The 17,852-nt window shown below is 35.4% G+C and overlaps 1 protein-coding gene across 7 annotated transcripts in view; it reads right to left on the reverse strand.

The window, feature by feature from the left end:
* The window catches only part of VPS13C (vacuolar protein sorting 13 homolog C), a 104,046-nt gene that overhangs the window by 18,215 nt on the left and 67,979 nt on the right, over positions 1–17,852 (reverse strand). For 5 of the 7 annotated variants that reach the window (XR_008238375.1, XM_052808907.1, XM_052808904.1 and 2 more), the window contains 19 exons: positions 17,055–17,215; positions 16,413–16,534; positions 15,872–16,166; positions 14,130–14,519; positions 13,001–13,105; positions 12,094–12,258; positions 11,610–11,738; positions 9,915–10,048; positions 9,400–9,526; positions 7,732–7,967; positions 7,251–7,401; positions 6,048–6,188; positions 4,901–4,982; positions 4,730–4,799; positions 3,762–3,873; positions 2,683–2,796; positions 989–1,125; positions 656–737; positions 82–195 (listed from right to left, as the gene is read on the reverse strand). Coding sequence is in view for 6 of the 7 variants with exons in the window: in XM_052808907.1 (XP_052664867.1) it covers positions 82–195; positions 656–737; positions 989–1,125; positions 2,683–2,796; positions 3,762–3,873; positions 4,730–4,799; positions 4,901–4,982; positions 6,048–6,188; positions 7,251–7,401; positions 7,732–7,967; positions 9,400–9,526; positions 9,915–10,048; positions 11,610–11,738; positions 12,094–12,258; positions 13,001–13,105; positions 14,130–14,519; positions 15,872–16,166; positions 16,413–16,534; positions 17,055–17,215 (2,867 nt within the window). In the remaining variant the exon portion in view is untranslated. Of the gene's footprint in view, positions 1–80; positions 196–655; positions 738–988; positions 1,126–2,682; positions 2,797–3,761; positions 3,874–4,729; positions 4,800–4,900; positions 4,983–6,047; positions 6,189–7,250; positions 7,402–7,720; positions 7,968–9,399; positions 9,527–9,914; positions 10,049–11,609; positions 11,739–12,093; positions 12,259–13,000; positions 13,106–14,129; positions 14,520–15,871; positions 16,167–16,412; positions 16,535–17,054; positions 17,216–17,852 lie in introns of those variants that run through there. The other 2 variants (XM_052808909.1, XM_052808910.1) reach the window with 2 other exon arrangements.

The following is a 17,852-nucleotide window of genomic DNA, read 5'->3' on the forward strand; positions in this document are numbered from 1 at the left end:
AGTGACAACAAAACTGCAACCCTACCAGTATATTCAATCAGCCTGCTACTCATACATGGTTGAAGAATCAGGAAGTCATACCTGGAACGGCTCATAGAAGAAAGCTTCAACTCCCTCAGACAAGCCTCTGATTAAGCCGAATGGATTTCCAAGAACATCTAACCCAAGTACAAGAACATACATCTGTTTCAGGAGCTAAATAATGAGGAAAAAAAAAACAGAACAAAACAAAACAAAAATAAAAGCAGTGTCACTAGCTGCTGCTGTTACACATAGTTCCATGTTAGAACCCAAGGCAGGTAGTAAATTAGAAAATTTACCAAAGTAATGCATTAAGAGTACCCAGCTAAGTATTCCTACTAGAATGAAGACAGGCTTAGGCAAAAGATGAAGTATATGTATGGATAACTAGAAGAATAGTTTGGTGAAGAAAAATACAAATAAGAAGAACAGAAGCAATCACTTAAAACTCTTAAAACACATTTTCAGGACACTTTTGTATTTACATTTTCATAATGTGCCACCAGATTCCTACTGCAGTACCATGAAATAAAAAAACAGTAGCTTTTTAGATGCATTCACCTTTTCTCTCCTATTTTCTGCATTCTGTAAGATACTCAAAACTTTAAACAAAGGCTTGACTAAATAAGCTTACTTGTTCACTATAATGTCTAACAACTCTCTTCATCAGTTGATCTCTCTTGTAGAACTGATACTTAATTTCAAAGAAAGCAAGTCTGAAAGACAAGTAATCACACATTAGTTATACATACCCTTCCTCTTTCTAAATAGTTCTCTTTTTCCTTCAGATAATCCTGAAGCCCTATTCTCTTAAAAAGGAGCCTAAATCCCATCTTCTCTCCATTCCTCCCTTTCCCCAAAGGGTGTATACATGTATACTAGAGTCAGCAAAGTTTAAAAATGGAACCAATTATTAAATGTATAGTAGCTTTATTCAAAATATAAAAAAATATATTTATTAGCTTACTTGAAAATAAGATCATCCACATCTGTTAGAGTAGCTCCAATACTTTTCAATAGCAAATTCAGAGAATGGATGGCTATCATTTCTTCCCCCTTATCTGATGCTTCTTCACCAGAAGCCAGAGACAGACTCAAATGCAACTGTCAAGACAGAATTAGTAGAGCAAGACAAATCAAGACAAAAAAGATACACACCAAACAGGTTGTATGGTGGACATGTAAACAAACCAGTGGTGAAACAGTGGTAATTGTATTTTTACTCACTTTGATGAAATGTACAATTTCAACAAATGTGCTTGAACTCACAATGGTATTACTTTGATAACATATATATTTATTTATATTTCCATACAGAGAAGTGTCAAATTGCCCTAGAATTTTAACTTTTGTTATGTTTACATGTGTAAACTCCTGTATAAGCAATGAGAGATATAACATGTTAAATAGGTGGAGCTTAATTCCCAGTACAGGTTAAATTTTCAATTCTGATTTACTTAACTAGCTTGTGTGTATTTTTGCAACTAGTCAACTCTTTTGGGAAAATGCATGAATTTTAGAGAACTGCCTTTAACACTGTAAAATAGGATTTTTTTAGTGTTGATAAGACACTTATTTTAAAAGAAATCTATACACTTTTCTTAAGGGTGGAGAAGGCAATGGAAAATTATTTTTCTTTTCCCTTGTTCATCACCATAAGCAATATTGCTCCCTTCTACTCGCTTACAAGAAGGCATAGCAGTTAACCTGTATGATTTGACTTTTTCAAGATTCCCAACTTTATTTTTTTTCAAAAGGCCACACATCCATTTTCATGGTCTTCCCACTATCCAGTGGTTTAGAATATTGAGATAGGTCACTGAAATAAGGTGAAAAAAAAACTGGAGAGAAAAAGAAGCCCCTTCCTATACTTACCAGGCAGCATGTCTAGACATTTCAAATAAAGATGCAAGAGAGACTTAAAATTATAACTGTTTCTTAACAACTTGAACCAGACTAGCTAGAGGATTATGTTAAAATATCACAACAGTGTCTTGTTCCTCTAGTGTTTTCCCTGGCTTCACATTCTTATTAGTGTATAAGCATAACCATATCAGAAAAAAAATCTGAGAATCTAAGTGTACCCTAACAGATATCTAGTGAAATAAGTAAAAAGCTGGAAAAAATGCCAGAACTTACTCATCTGTATTGGGGTTTTTGTCTGTCTTTTATACATTCAGTGAAAATGAAAGGAAAGTAAGTAATTTTTGTCCTCTAATTTCTTATTCAATCTGATAGCCTTAGGGGAACATTCTGCTGTTTCAGAATAACATATAATTACTGACGATCTTTCTTCCTTTGCTCCAGAAAAATCTAACTGGTTCAAGAGACATGAAAACAAGCCCATGAAAGTGTATTTTATTATAATTTATCATACATTACTTGGATACCTTCAGGCCAGCATTTTATTTAGCCTTCCTTGTTATTATACCCACTGACTCTTCCCACTTAGCAATGGTTAAGGGTCTGTTTGTACTCATGAGCAACTAGGAAAGTTTTCCAACAAAGTATTAAGTTCTAGAGAATGTAAAAAAATCACCATTAGGAAGACAGCATGAAGCAATTACCCAGAACGTTGATCTGAGGATGTATTTACTATAAGGAATTAAGAGATCGTTCATATCAAGTGTTTTATTAACCAAAAGTATCCCTATTACATACCTTAATCGGAGAAATGTGAAAATGCTCAAAGAAGCTGAGCATTGACAGGTCTGTTAGGGAAGACTCCATTAGCTCAGTGTTAAGTGCATCGACATCTTGCTTAATTAATTTAGACTGGTTTTATTATAAAAAAAGAAAAAAATAGAACAGAAGTTTATCTCATCAACATATATATAATATAATTAATAATATCATACATAAATATATGTAAACAATATAAATAATCAGCAGAAATAATCATAGTCAAATGTAATAAAACAGTTAACTAACTAGTTAAACAGCCAACACCTCCAAAACTGGAAATAGACTAATTACTTTCGTATACCAGATTATAACTGTACTAATACATTTCTTTAATCCAGGGTAAAACAAACAAACAAAAAAACCCCACACACAACAATTTCTGCCTGACTTTTCCATTTTATGCTATATCACTTGATATTCCCTTAAATTCCTCAATCACTTAAGGTATCACTTGTAAATTAATTTAGAAATTTTAGTAAAATAAATTCCTGAGGTTCTTTGCATTTTTGTATTTCCTCACAAAATTAGAATTTTTATACAGTACATCTGAAGATACCATTTCTAAGAAAAAGAAACTGGCAAGAATGACTCCCCTATGCACACTAGAACCAATTGTGATCTTTCTGAATATTATCCACCTATGTAAGACTTAATTTAGAGCCAGGAAAATCTGTTCCTTCTGCTCTCTAAAGACAAAAGACACTACAGACTGACAATTAGAAGTCCATTCTGTAAACCCTAACCTTATTTCATCTACCACCCTTAACACTTTGTAGCCACAGTTGAAACAATTGTGTCATCAATTAATAAAATATTAAATGAGCAGAAAACACACATACCCAAGTATCAGTTACTCAAACTTGTCAATTAGTAATGCTCACAGCCAATGCTTAACAGAAATACCAGTGCCTCACTGAAAATTATGTTACCATATCCCTTTATTCACTGTTGCCAAATTCAATATTCACTTATTTAAACTGAAATTTTCAGAAAATCAAAACACTGTTACCATAAAGGCCCTGTTCTGGCAAAAATCAATTTCTCTGGTATGTTACCCTTTGTCTTTCAGCTTCTGGGTCTGTAGATGGAGTGAAAAGTTCACTAAGTGCTCCTAAAAATCCTTGATCAATTTTCAGTGCCATTTCCTGGATAAGAACCATGAAGTATCTAAAATAGGAAAAAACAAACAGTGTATACTTGCAGAAGTTTAACTTAAATATCACATGCTTACCCTACGTAACTCAAGTTTTGTTAGGCAATGTTGCATATTACAATGTACAATATCAACTGTCTATTTACAGTTAGAAGGGCCTACCAGCCCCACAAAGCTATACATTACTTTACTGTAGATTATTCATATCTTAACACTTCCAAAATTTACCTAAAAATATTAACCATCATCAAATATTTCTTATATTCTTACATTATGATTCCACGTGCTTCATAGATAACATCACCTAAACAACATATTTATTCCTTTTATCCAACTGCCTCTCTCCAAAAGTCATATTACTGAATATTTATTTTATTATAATTCACCATCCTCAAATATTATATCCACACTAGTTGGGTACACATATTTGCATTAGAAACCATCAGGTTTTATCTCATTTTTAGTACAAAAACTCAAGACACAAGACATATTAACTAAAGAACATACATTTCACAATAGAACAGACTGCACTGGGCTACATTAGATACTGTATGAGCTGTCTGCTGTTAGAGCACCAAATAAACCCAGCACTGCACAGCAAACAGGCAGACATGCAACTCTGATGTTGTAGTACAAGAGGGAAATAATTCTGATTACTAAAGAATTCGAATAACAGTCCATTCACATAGTCAATCCTTACTTTCTATAAGTAAGTTTCTTTTAAGAATGATGTTTTTTCACTAAGATGTTTAAAAACTCAATCCAAAGTCAAGAGTTGTTTGGATAAGAGAATGTGAACTTTAAAACAAGGTTCACTTTTAAAATGTGTTAAATCTCTAAAATTGCATAACAACACACCATTAAACTCACTTGAATTGCAGTACTTTGCTGTATTCATTGAATCTTGTGATGACGCTGATGTCAATGAAGGGTTTTGGTTCTAAATAGAAAAAAACAATCTAAGTATATGTAAAAAATAAATTGCGAAGTTACTACTTTCAGGGCTGAATAAATCTGATATTACTAAAGGGCTTCTCTTACCTGAATCCAAAGCAATTGACTTGGGAGGGGCTACAGGGTGAAATACAACAGGAAACATCGATCCTGGTAATTGATTATCAACCTAAAAAATTATTGCATAATTACAGGAATATTCTTAAATAGTCAAAGACCATGTCCTATTTAGAAGGCTTGAGAAACTTGTTTGTAGACTGTGTTCAAGAAGAACATCATTCTTATTTTGGGGGAAGGAGAGAAGAGGAAGAGGATTACTCTGGTATTTGGTATTTTGGAATATTACCTATTTAGTTATAAAAGATCAGATGGTTGCACAAGGGATGCTTACACAGGTTGACACTCACAAAGATTCATTTATAGGGTCTGCAGCTGAATGCACACATTGACTGTAATAGTGAAAACTACCTTCAGGCAAAAATAAAAACAAAATGCAAGAGATAAAAGGAAAGAGGAAACTCTTCCCCACCAGCTGGTCAGGAAAAGCATCAGGGTCCTCAACGAATGCCCTCCCCCGGGCTGCTCTGAAGTGTAGCAAATGGAGATGAAGATGACAGTGACGATGATGATTTCTCACCATTATTTTCCTCTATCTCACTAGTACCTGCTCAAGCATTCTACTGGTTAATTTAGCAACATTATTAGTACTGACTGGAGTATGCTAATCAGGTGCAAGTGTTGCACATTAATTCACTGTTAAGCTTACATGCAGATATACTATTGCATACTATTTTTGAGTATTTGTCTATTATCTACTTTCCATTAGACAGGTAGTTTTTGTACTAAAGATCTCTAAACCTCTAGATACACTCTCTAGAATAATGTTACATGACTGTATACAAACTATGGTAAACAAATTTTGAAAAAGGTTGAGGTTTTTGTTTGTTTTAAAACACCAAAACACCTCTCTTTAGAAATAAACTTTCCATCATAGCACCCTGTTTTACATTAACCCACAATTCGGTGGATTTTTTTCTACACTACTTGCAAAATCCTGGGATGGCAGTTCTGCAGTACTTTTCCTTCAATGGAGCATTCATAGCACTTCTGCTACTCTGACATAGTGAACAGAGCACCACATATGTAAGATTTGGAGATACTTCTTTATATAAATTAATAAAATAAAAGCATTAAAATGTCTGTTTAGTTTACAGAACATGATGAGAGATGGTACCTGCAGCCAATACAATTGAGCCCGTAAGCTTCTTTGGTGAGGTGACTGTTTGAATTCAACCTGAATTCCTGACAGGAAGTTGCGTCGGATGCTGCATCTGACTGGGAGACGCATTTCCATTGGAACCTTACTAAAATTCACCTGGAAATAGAAGAAAGCAGAGCAAACATATAGTTAATTAGAGAAATAATAAAATGTTATGTTACTAGTAAACAGACCAGCAAATAAAACCTGCATTTTTCCTTATTTCATGATCACATGGCTACTGAATTACTCAATTACTCCAATTATCTGCATGGAAAGTAACAAAAACCACCAGTTAGTCTGATAAGCACATTACATTGCAACTTTAGTTGCCCCAAGCAGGAACCTCTGTGTCACCTTAGTAACTATTTCTTCATAAGTTATATATTACACTGACATAATTAAAGATAATTTGCATGCAGCTGCCTACTTTCCCAGCTGATGCTTTTACCCTGATCCTGAAACATTAAACTTATGAGAAGCAAAATGAAAAAGCTCTCCTTTATTCCAAGTCAAATGTAATGACTTACAAGTTTTTGATACCATGTACTTTAAATGCACTACTGCAATGTATAAAACCTAAGCATTCATACAACTGAGGGTATATGTGTTTTTCAAATGAAAGGATGATATAGAAAACAAGCCTGATTATGGTACTACAAAATGCCTGTATTTTACTTAGCCATTTCATCACATTAAATTTATGCATGGAATAGAGGTATGTATAATTAATGTCTGAAAAAGCTCAGGTAAGTTAATTAATTTCAAGAGCCTTTGAACACTATAGGATCCTTTATCATATCAAGTCATGGGAACTGCAGCTTATTAAGCAGCTAAACCCAAGATTTCCGCAAAGAATTTAAGCTACATCAGTGAGAATATAGGTTCATAACTAACATGCAGATACCAAGCAATCTTTTCTACCTCACAAAAGCAAAAATCTTTGAGATTTGTACTTCATAATACAAGTCTGGGGAATACTTCAATACTGCCTTAGTATTACCTCAATACAAAAATATCCTACGGTATAAAATGTGAAACTATTAAAAAAAACACAACCTTGCTTTTTATTTGTGTTTCTCTTAATACAACATCTATCCTTACTTAGCAAAACAGAAGTCCGTTTTAACTGTTGCACATGTTCTGCAATCACTTAAACACTGATGCCTCAAAACATACCTCAATATTGCTGTCTAGTTTATGCCAACCTGGAGCTTGGAAAGCACTCTTACAAAGATACTTTTGATAAGCTTGTTCCAATAGGTTTATTTGCTTTTGATTAAATGGTTTCCACTTTTGCCTCGGTTTTAGCTCCCAAACAACACCAGAACTGCAAGACAAATAACAAGGTTAACAATTTAATAGTACTTAAACTTTTCTTATGCATACAAAACATGTAAAAAAATATCCTAATTTTTCAGGCTCAAAACCCCCTATTGTTTACTTTTTTTTTAATAGAAGCTAAGCAAGCAGGCAGTTAAATCCTATTTATTCAAATTGCACAATAGGAATAAAGGCAGAATTTAATTTTACTTAAAAAGGTTTCACTTATATTAATTTCATTTGAAAGATGTCCCCTTCAACTCTATATTGCTAAAAGTATAATATGCTGTCAAATTTTGATAATTCAAAGGAATATTTAAGCTTACATGCACAGTACCTAGTAATTCCTATGTAAGAGATTTCTTTTTTATTTTCATTGTTAACAAGAGAAAGTCCAAGACTATGGATTGACAAGTTTATTTCTTGATCAGGTTGCTCCAGCTCCTCCGCTTGTCGTGCTTTAGAAACTAATGCAACATCATCTGTGAAAAGTAGCACTCGTTGGCGTCCATCCAGGAAAGACACCCAGTGTATTTGAGTATTTGCATTGTAAGGGAATTGGCCACAATCATCCTGTATTGGGGGGGGGGGGAAGTAAATAAGTAATTACAGGAGTAAATCCACGATGTAGCTGTATGTTTACAAGCAAGCAAGTTTACTGGCACACACACAAACCAGAACTCAGTATTTTTCTTGTTTGTTGAGTTTACTGCATCATACTGATTTGGTGGCATCTTGTATCCCAACACTGGAAAGAAGTTAGGGGCTGGGATTTTTTTTTTTTTTTTTTTTTTTTTACCTTTAGAAAAGTAGGCATTCCGGCAATATTTGTGGATGAGAATAATACTGGAAATTATTAGGAAACAAAGGCCTTCACAGCAAAAGAAAAGACTTAGAATCGTAGGGGGAAGAAGGCATTAAATCATACACCACGAAACAGTAAAACCAGACAATGTTCTTCAAATGCAGATATTCCTTATTTGTTTATTTATGAGGCAAAATTGAGATAGTTAAAGCCCTTTTCTCAAAAGCCAAAAATAATCATGAATAAAACCATAATTATATACTAAGGAAATCAGTTTCAAACTTAAAACATTTTTAAATGTAAAAAAATTGACCCAAGACAGTGCTTATACAGTGAAGCACACTGTAATTGGTTAACTGTCACAGTTCAGCTGTGAGAAACTACATCCATTCCCCATATAACTGAAACACAAACTTGCTTTCCTGTCCCTACTTTTAGCTACTAATATCTTCAGTTTTGTCATCTTAACTCTGTGCCTGGTCAACAGAAAAAACAAGCCACCTCTGAAGAATTCACAGTTTAGTAAAAGGTACAAGAGGTCTGCTATTTAGAGACAGACACATAGGACTTTATTTAGCCTACACTCCAGTTAAGTGAGAAAAATCTTCCTTCATCAACACTTGCTTCCCCATTCTTTAACAAAATACTAGATTTATCTCTGCTTCTAGTTATAGTTTCCCTCTTTCCCCCATTCATTTTCCACCTTGATCATTGTTATTTTGCCCCCACTTCACACATTTTCCTCTTTTAATATTCCGTGAGTTACAAACACCAAAATAGCTCTTAGTGAGCAACTCAATTTTCTGCTCTATGCAAGCATTTCCCATAGGAAGCAAGAGTCACAGCAGTCAGGGGTTTTCTCCATCTTTAAGGAGATACTTAAGCCAAATGCAGCACTGCTGGACAATTGGTGAATTATTCACTCTCTGTACTATTTAGATATGTCCACAGCTCATACACTTGATCCTTCTTCTTTCATATCCAAGAAAACCATGCAGAAAACGCAGGTTGGAGTTTCTGTCCAATCCTCTCTTTGTATCAATCTAAACATCTAAAATCTTGCTACTTAAGAGTAGGCTCAAAAGTCTCTTACAGGACAAAACAGATGCAAGTTACTGAAGAAGCTTTCTCTCAGAGAATTTTAATCTTGTTATAGTCCTAGATTGGTTCCGCATTTACTTCTCCCTTTCTGAAATTTACCTTAAGTAGGTCATGTTCACCAAAATTCTGGGAGTAGCCCCAAGTCAATTTTCTTGTTTTAGTTGGATCTGTCCATGCAAACAGGCATACTTGCTTTGGTTTCAACTCCATTTCCTCTTGTAATCCACTGCAGGTTATAAGAAAAGGAGTAAAGTGACAGCATTCACTGGTTAAGACCACTGACTGAAGTGGTGCAAGCAGATGACGGTGCTATAGACTCCACCCCTCCAGCCTCCTGGGGTGAGGGGTTAAGGGCCTAGGCTATCCATTCCAAACAAGTCCAGCTGTAGCTAGGCTTTTGGTGAACCAAGATCTATACTCTCACTTTTTTCTCTCCACTTTCTCAGACTATGACAACTGCTTAAAAGTAGAAAAAATACTTCATTAAAACAACACGATAAGGAAATAGGGGTTTTGTATTTTTCAAGGTACCATAATGGTAAAAGAGAACTACTATCTCCACAAAGGATATTCCCTGGTTAAACAACTAATGGCAAATTGTTTCTTTCACATACCTCTGTTTATATCTGAGAGAGTCCCACGAAGTATGGTTAACAATAAGAGCCGGAGCAGCTCCCTCATGGTAATCCGAGAAGCTTATAAGAGTAGAATGCTCAGAAACATTCACATCTACCAGTAGGCCCCCATTCTGGAGAGGAAGTTAAAAAGTTCCATGTTTGTTCTATGCATAAATTCAAGTTAGAACAGATTAAATTGTTATTTTTAGATCAGTTGTTCACCGGCCTCTTAGAAATGAAAAAAGGAAATGTACTCTACATTATCTAGTAATGGTAAGCTCAAACGCATTGGTCACTGGCTTAAGACAGACATCAGTAGCATCCACAAACTATCTGTTGATTTAACTTAATTGAAAAGTTATATTCAAATTATAACATTTTTAAGAATTACTTCATTTGGCTAAGTTCAGTAAGACGTATAGGCAAGCATTCCCTTCACTTTCTTCTACAAAACTTAAAGTTACATTTAAAAACTGACATTTCCTGCACATTCCTTAAAAATCTGAAAGGCTACTCTAGACAAACACACTAAAGTTTTTGAAAGTATGACAAATATAGCAATAGTGTATTAACAAACTGATCACTGAGCAGAAAAGTTCTGTTGATTAAACCTCTAAGCAAATCATTCTAAGTCTTTCTTCTAAGGGCTTTCAAGATGCTGCTTTCTTCCAGTGTATTTGCAAGATATTTCTGAGGTATGTACAGCACAATTTTCTCATTTGCTTACACAAAGGAGGTACCTCATGCTTTCCCTTTTGGATAGTCTCTTCAGAAAGCTTTCTCAAATGCTTGTCTAGCGAGAGAAATTCATGTTTTTGCTATGCTGTATGGAGAGGTGGGAGGTGACACATCTACCTTTGAAAAAGATGATCTTACAGATTCTCTAGCTCACATGAGAGGGATGTGAGAAATTATGTTTAGTACTCTACACAGCAGTAGCAAAACCTCACTACATACAGGACTAGGAAGGATTCACTTGCAAAGCTGAACCATCTACTGTCTTAGAACAGTGAAGAAAACACCCCACTATTCTAATTAAGTGCATCAGCAGAACAAGAGATCATCGATGACATCTTTTTCTTACACATTTTTTCAAACTGCTTCAGCAAATTTGGAAAGCTAGATTATCCTCACAGTCACTCGTATTGCAGCTAATTACAATAAGCATTATCTCCAAAGACTTGTCTGAACACGCTACATTTATATACACGTTCCCTAATGCCAGGCTAGGGTGAGTTCTGAAATAATTAAGATTTTACTAATTGAACAATAAATTATTTTAGCCATGAACTGTGTCTCCAACGTGTATTAGCTTACCAACAAAAAATACATTCTACTTTAGGATAACTATTTAAACAAACTGAAGGCACCTAAGAAATACCCTCTGCAAAAGAACAGATGTTAGAGGCCTAGTGTACCATTTTTAATTTAATAGCAACAGAGTTGTTCAGCTTCCTATAAGCTTGTCAAAACTAAATCAACTTGACCACTTCACACAGCTATGAAAACATTAACAACATTGCAAACTTGATTCACAACCTTTTTTATGCAACAGAAAGGAAGTGCAGTGCGCCAACACCTTAAGGCACAAGACTTCAATCTTGATGATCTTGCAGACTCAAGCTTTCCTAAGGTCAGTACCATAAGGCTAAAATGGAGTACTAAGAACAGACCACACAAAGCCAGTCTCACCAGTTCTTCCAGCCTCAGTAGAGTACCATTATCCTGGGCATTAAACAGGAATGGTTTGGATGAGCTTTCATAGCCAACTACTCTTACACAAAGTTCACCAGATGAGTTTTCAGGCCAAAATGGAAGACACTGTAAAACAAGCAATATGCATGACTAACAGTTCATGTATGTTCAATATAGTAAGCCAACAATAAAACAGTCTTGTGTGACTAACACTATTTCCAATGCCTTAGTTCTTACCTCAGTATCAACTCTTGAACATCTCATCTACATTTCATAAATTACCTAAATTGAAGGACTTGATTAGTTTACCAACATACACAACCCAATGCTGTTCAAGTTGCCCCAAGATGTGAAGTATCCACGTCATGCCATCACAAGTGACAGAGCTTCTATAAGAGAACTGCTTTTTCCTCAAGTGACAGCTAGAAACCAGTTGTTTGTCTAAAATAACATCCAAAGGAAAAAAAACCTCAAACATTACCTCTGAAGTCGAGATATAATTCCATTTATTAGTTGGAAAAGAACCATTAGGACCAATTTCTCCAACTTCTAGTTCCAAAGAAGATTTGTTTGCTATTGTGTAGAATGGAGTGAAGGTAACTATCCTGGTAAGATTAAAACTGCTCATTTTGATGCTAACTCCAACCTGCAATTTGAGCAAACAATCAACAACAAGCTTAAGAGAAAAGTCAGGATGGAAAAAAAAAAACTACATTACTGTAATTACGAAGGCTAGCATACAACACTCCTGTTCTGAACACCTGTAATAAAAGAACCAAACAGCATGCAGTAAAATCAGAGAACTATGCAACACAATTAAAACAATAGTAAAGAGACAGTTTAGCTGTACCATTTTGCAGCTGTAGCATTTGTGAGGAAAATCCAACAGGAATCCCTCTACACTAAATGAAGACAACCTAAAATGATCGTATCATCAGAGATTAGTTAAAGAGTACATGGAAACACAACTCCCCACATATCTGCATATTATTATAAAATGTATTCTTTATTCTGCTTAGTTGTGGAAATGTTGTCTTAGACAAGGCTGCTGAGCTGAGTGAAGATCTAAACATTGGCAAACAATTATGTATTTTGAATGTGAACTCTTATCTCCACTATACAAGTTCACTATTGTATTTTTGAACAGCCTAGTACTACACATTTGTTACAGAAACCACACGTTTATTAATTACACTGAAACTTCTGTTGGTGAAACTATTTGTCGCCAGATGCAGACCTCAATAGCTGGGGCATAGAAGTTATTACTCTAGATGTTAAATATTTCCATGATTTAAAAGCAGTGTAAGCAGTGAAACAATTAAGGAGAAGAAGTAGTCAAGCCAAAAGAACCCCGAGAGCGCTCCACAAAACACATAAACCTATCTTACCAGATAGTCCATGTTATTAGCTGAACACCTGACACATCCATAGCTTCCTACAGTATCAAGGGAAAAGCTACTGGACCAAGTGCTAGTTGAAATACATAACTGGATCTACACACAAGAAAAGAAAAGAAAAACATGGAAAGTACTTCATAAATTCATTTTAATTCTATAGTTCATGCATTATGGAGTGCAATTATGTCATGTTGCAGTATAGAGATGACACTTAAGTGCTTTCAAAACCTTCTATAAGTTAAGATAAGCTTAAGCATGTAATATCACTATTTGTATTCTGATTTATTAGTCTCTGCCTGAATTCTGGGAAAGATGTTACAGTAAAAGGTAGCAAAATAGAGGAGCCCTCATTGACTCATGTTCATGACAGCACACACATAGATGGGGAAAAAAGCTACAATTTTGTGGTGCGTCACAAACTTGAAGAGAGGAGAGGAAATAATCAAAAGAACACCTTGTCAAAACTGTTTCTTCAACCATTTCTTGAACTATTGCTGGGTGAAAAAAGATATTTAGAAGTAAAGAAGGGCCACTTCAGAAAAAATCCTCTACTACAGTACTCTTCATTTGACCATGCAAATATCACATCAAAACAAAATCAAAACAAAAGAAATATGTTTAACATACCACAGAACATTTACATTGTGCATTTTAAATATCAAATTAGCTAGCTGAGTAAAACACAAGTCTGTGATTTGTCTTCGTTCAGTGGAAAATGCCTGCACAGGAAGATTAAGAGCAGCCTTCCTTTTCTTTATAAAGGGAGTCCACACTCTTAATTTACATTAAATTCCCCTCCCTGAGAAAACAGTTTTCTGGTAGGGCACCCACTGAATTTTCAGGACCTAACCACTCTATACCATAAGCCAGCTTCTGGCCGGGATGAAAGTTAGCCAATGAGATGCAGTGCAAGACCTGGAAAAAGTTGCAATAGACTTTTTGTCTACCTGCCTTGCCTTCCCTTCTACTTAGTCCAAAAAGTATAATTAACAAGAAGAAAGCAGCAGCCTATAGATTTAAATGCTATTAAAAAATTTCTTAGACAAAATGTGTGTGTTCCCCCCCCGTCCAGAACAGGATTTTAAAACACCACCACAACCACTGCCTAAAATAAGCATACCTTATTTTTACTAAAAATAGTTTTCTTTTTAAAGGAGAACAAAACAATATCTCTGTAGTCTGCTGGATGCTTCACATGAGTGTCTTCAGCTCGATACTGGAGAATACGGGAAGTCTTGTTGATTATCCAGTAAGGACTGAACACAGACAAGATCATACGGCTTCCAATTCGCCTGGTATGTATGTAAATATCCACTGTCATCACTGTCGCAGAATGGGATGTGAAACACACAGAAAAAAATTCAGGCATCCCATCACTAATTTTAAGATGCCCATTCCAGTCTTTGCCTTGATATTTTATCAACACAAGCTCCATTATTTCACCATTGATTCTTGAATGAAAAACATCTGCAGCACTCCCTTCCATCAACTCACGGGCTTCTGCTGTTCCCTGTAGCAAAATTGAGAGGCAAATTAAGTTTTTAATACATAAAATTTAGGTATTCAAAAAACAGGATTTTATTCTTCTCTTGCAGGATGCACATTTCAGATATTTCAGTACCACATGCCCCAGTGTCCAATCACTTTCATTTGAGCCTGATCCTATGAATAATTTGAGATCAATTGCACTTTTCTTACAGGACAGTAAAGACTGCTTAATTCTGGATTTCAGGAAGGCAAACTAGTTCCAGTGTACCCCCTGACTCTGCTCCCTCCCTCCCTCCCTCCTCCAAGATTTCCAATGGATTTTGGCAATGGATTCTTATTCATATACTTACAATACTGAGTGCAACACTGAATTGGACTGTGCTGCAAACATACAGCCAGGACATTTCACATTAAAGAACACCAAAGGCAGAAAGCCGGCAGCTGTGCCATATTGTTTGGTAGCACAGCTTTCTTCAGGCAGTAACATCCCACAACAGCTTTCCTACTTTTTTACTGTGAAACAGTGTATTTTACTGTATTGAACAGTGAGTGGCCAGGCTTGATTAGTCAAAGGATGTGAAGACAGTAATCACATAACCATCTACAGGTACAGTGACTTCAGAAATAGATTTGAATCACTAGTTTCTGGCTCCTCAAATCAAGGTAATGGTACTCTGTTCTACATTCTGTCACTCTGAGTACTGAAGTTCAGTGAACGTAAGGAAAACTGGAAATAGTGCCATTAGGATGTTGGACAGAAGTGAAAGAAAGTTCTAAATGAATGCCACAGCCAGTTATGCAAGTAGGACAAAACAGAACAAACTAGGATGATAGTTCTAAATCCTTACACCTTTTTTATTTACTAAAATCACTCAGCTTTCATAAAAACACTGAAAGAAGAGAAAAAAAGCCGGCACAGCATCCCACAAAGAAATCTTCCAATTTGTGCAAGGGAGGCTTCACAATAGCCCTCAGTAAAAAATCAGTGTCAGAATGGAGAGAAGTTGTTTTCTACATAGAAGAAAAGCACCAGAAATTTTGGATGCTTTTTCTTACGCCTCTCCCTGTGAAATAAAAGATACCTTGCAAAACACACACAAGATCTCAGAAGAATGCAAAAGAGAAAGACCAATCCAGTACAGGATTCATATGTAAGAAGCAAGGCAGAACTGGCCACATACACCCAAACTAAAAATAATTAATCCCCAAACCTCCCAGAATCAATGCATCAGCTGACTCACTCATTTACAATAGAAAATATAAAAAACAACATTCATTATCTTCCACACTACATTCACCTCCACGTCTAAGTAAATATAGTCTTACTTAAAATCAAGCAAAGGATTTACAAAAAAACCCCATAAAATAACTTACCTCAAGTAAATATCTCAAGGAGTATGGTAAAAGATTCCTCACGGTCAGTGTAGGGTAGAGGTGGATAATGTAGGCAGGATCCCACTCCCCTCCACAAGTTGAAATAAAATTTAGTTCATCAGGTACAGCTGTTGAGCTGACTATTAGAGGCAAGAAATTTGTCTCGGTGGCTGGGCACTGTAACAAGCACTTTACTTCATTGCTCCTATGTAGTTCTTCCCTCCAGGCAATGTAAGTCGTGGACTCTTTAAACTGACCTTCTAACATTCCTGTTGGTCGAACATATAGATGACACCTATGGGAAGAAGACAGGTAATGGCACACAATAGCTTCCCATTGACAGCTAACTTCACACATTTTAAAGTAAATGCTAATATTCTGAAGGGCTTTTGCAGCACATTAATTACCTAATAAAGGTAGCATTTGGGGTTTTTAGCCCAGGCAGGAAGAGTTCCAAGTGCAAATTTAAGCTTCCACACTAACGCTGTATTTGTGCATCAGTCTCACAAAGATTAGCCCTACAGAACAGAAAAACTGTTACCTGTATGAATGTAAAGGAACATGAAATTCCTCTTCTGGCCTGGATATGCCAATTGGCTCTAGCGACTTGGAGTCTCTAGCCAGTTTATAGATCATAAATGGGATTGAGAAATGGTTCCTGATCTAGGATCAAAATGCATAATTTTCATTACATTTCTACAGTACAAATTTCTAAAGGAAGAAGTATGAATAGCAACAAGGAAAAACAACATCAGTAGATTTAATTAAAACTCCTCTGGAGAACAGACTTCTATGCATCTTAGTAAGAAATACAATTCTGAAGGAGAACAATGTGCAAGCATATGAGAAAACTACGTTACTTTTAAGTTCCATGAATTGAAAAACATGCTTAAAATGCTAAGTCACATAAAAAGTACATATTCCAACCTCAATGTTGAAGATATTAGAAATCCAAAAGTTGAAAGTAAAACCCTTCATTTATCAGGAAGACACATACATACAGAATACAGATAAAAACTCATGTAACAAATAGAGTAAAATACTTCATAATTTGCCTTTAAGTAACTTTTTGGAAGAGCATGATCTCAAAAAAATGCATTAAGGAAGAAAAGCAAAGTCACTCAGAGAAGAGCACTGCTTTCAGGCTTTTGGTTTCTTTGGGTTTTTTGTTTTTTTTTTTTACCTGCAGAGGAGATCGTACAGTAATAACTTTATTTCCTTCTGTAGCATCTATCTGTACAATGATCGAGTGTGAACAATCAACAAGAAGGTTTGTAATGTTGTACAGTCGTCGACCTGGTTTGGCTATGGGAACGTTAACCACTTCTTTATATCCTTGAAGTTCTAATCCATAAAAATATACAAAAATTTTAATTAGGCAAAACAAATCACATTACCATTTTCTATTTGAACAATACTTTAGCTTCTTCCCTAAACTCCACAACAACCAGGATCAAAGCACTCTCTGGCAAAACCACCTTGAAATGGTATTTGAGCACCACTGAAGGAAAGCTTTAAGGTCGGAATACTCTTGAAGACCATAACTTTAGATTATGATTTATCCATAGCACAATAAATACACCAAACAGTAAACAAAGGTATTTATTGGGTGAGTTAACAAAATGCAATACGGAACATGATCTTTGTATCGTGGTCAGATACTTCATATGGGATGGGATGGAAAGGAAAAAAACCAAGAAGATAAGGTATTAGTAGTTATTATATCTTATTTTCCTAGGAGTATTTTCTGGCAAAGCTAAAAACACAGAAAAGTCATAACTGCTCTCAAGTAACTGGGTAACTACAGAAAGCTGAATGGTATGAGAAATGAAGACCCTGTTTAACAGGAGTTGGAACCCACAGGCCTATGTCCCAGGGGTCTGTAAGACCGTCTATCAATGACTCTACTAGAATGTCTTCCATTTCTTCCAAAGGGGGAGAAAAAAATATGGTACTTTTCACTCTCTGAAAAACTGGAGAG

The sequence above is a fragment of the Harpia harpyja genome, chromosome 14, assembly GCF_026419915.1.
Source record: "Harpia harpyja isolate bHarHar1 chromosome 14, bHarHar1 primary haplotype, whole genome shotgun sequence".
Classification (NCBI taxonomy): Eukaryota; Metazoa; Chordata; class Aves; order Accipitriformes; family Accipitridae; genus Harpia; species Harpia harpyja.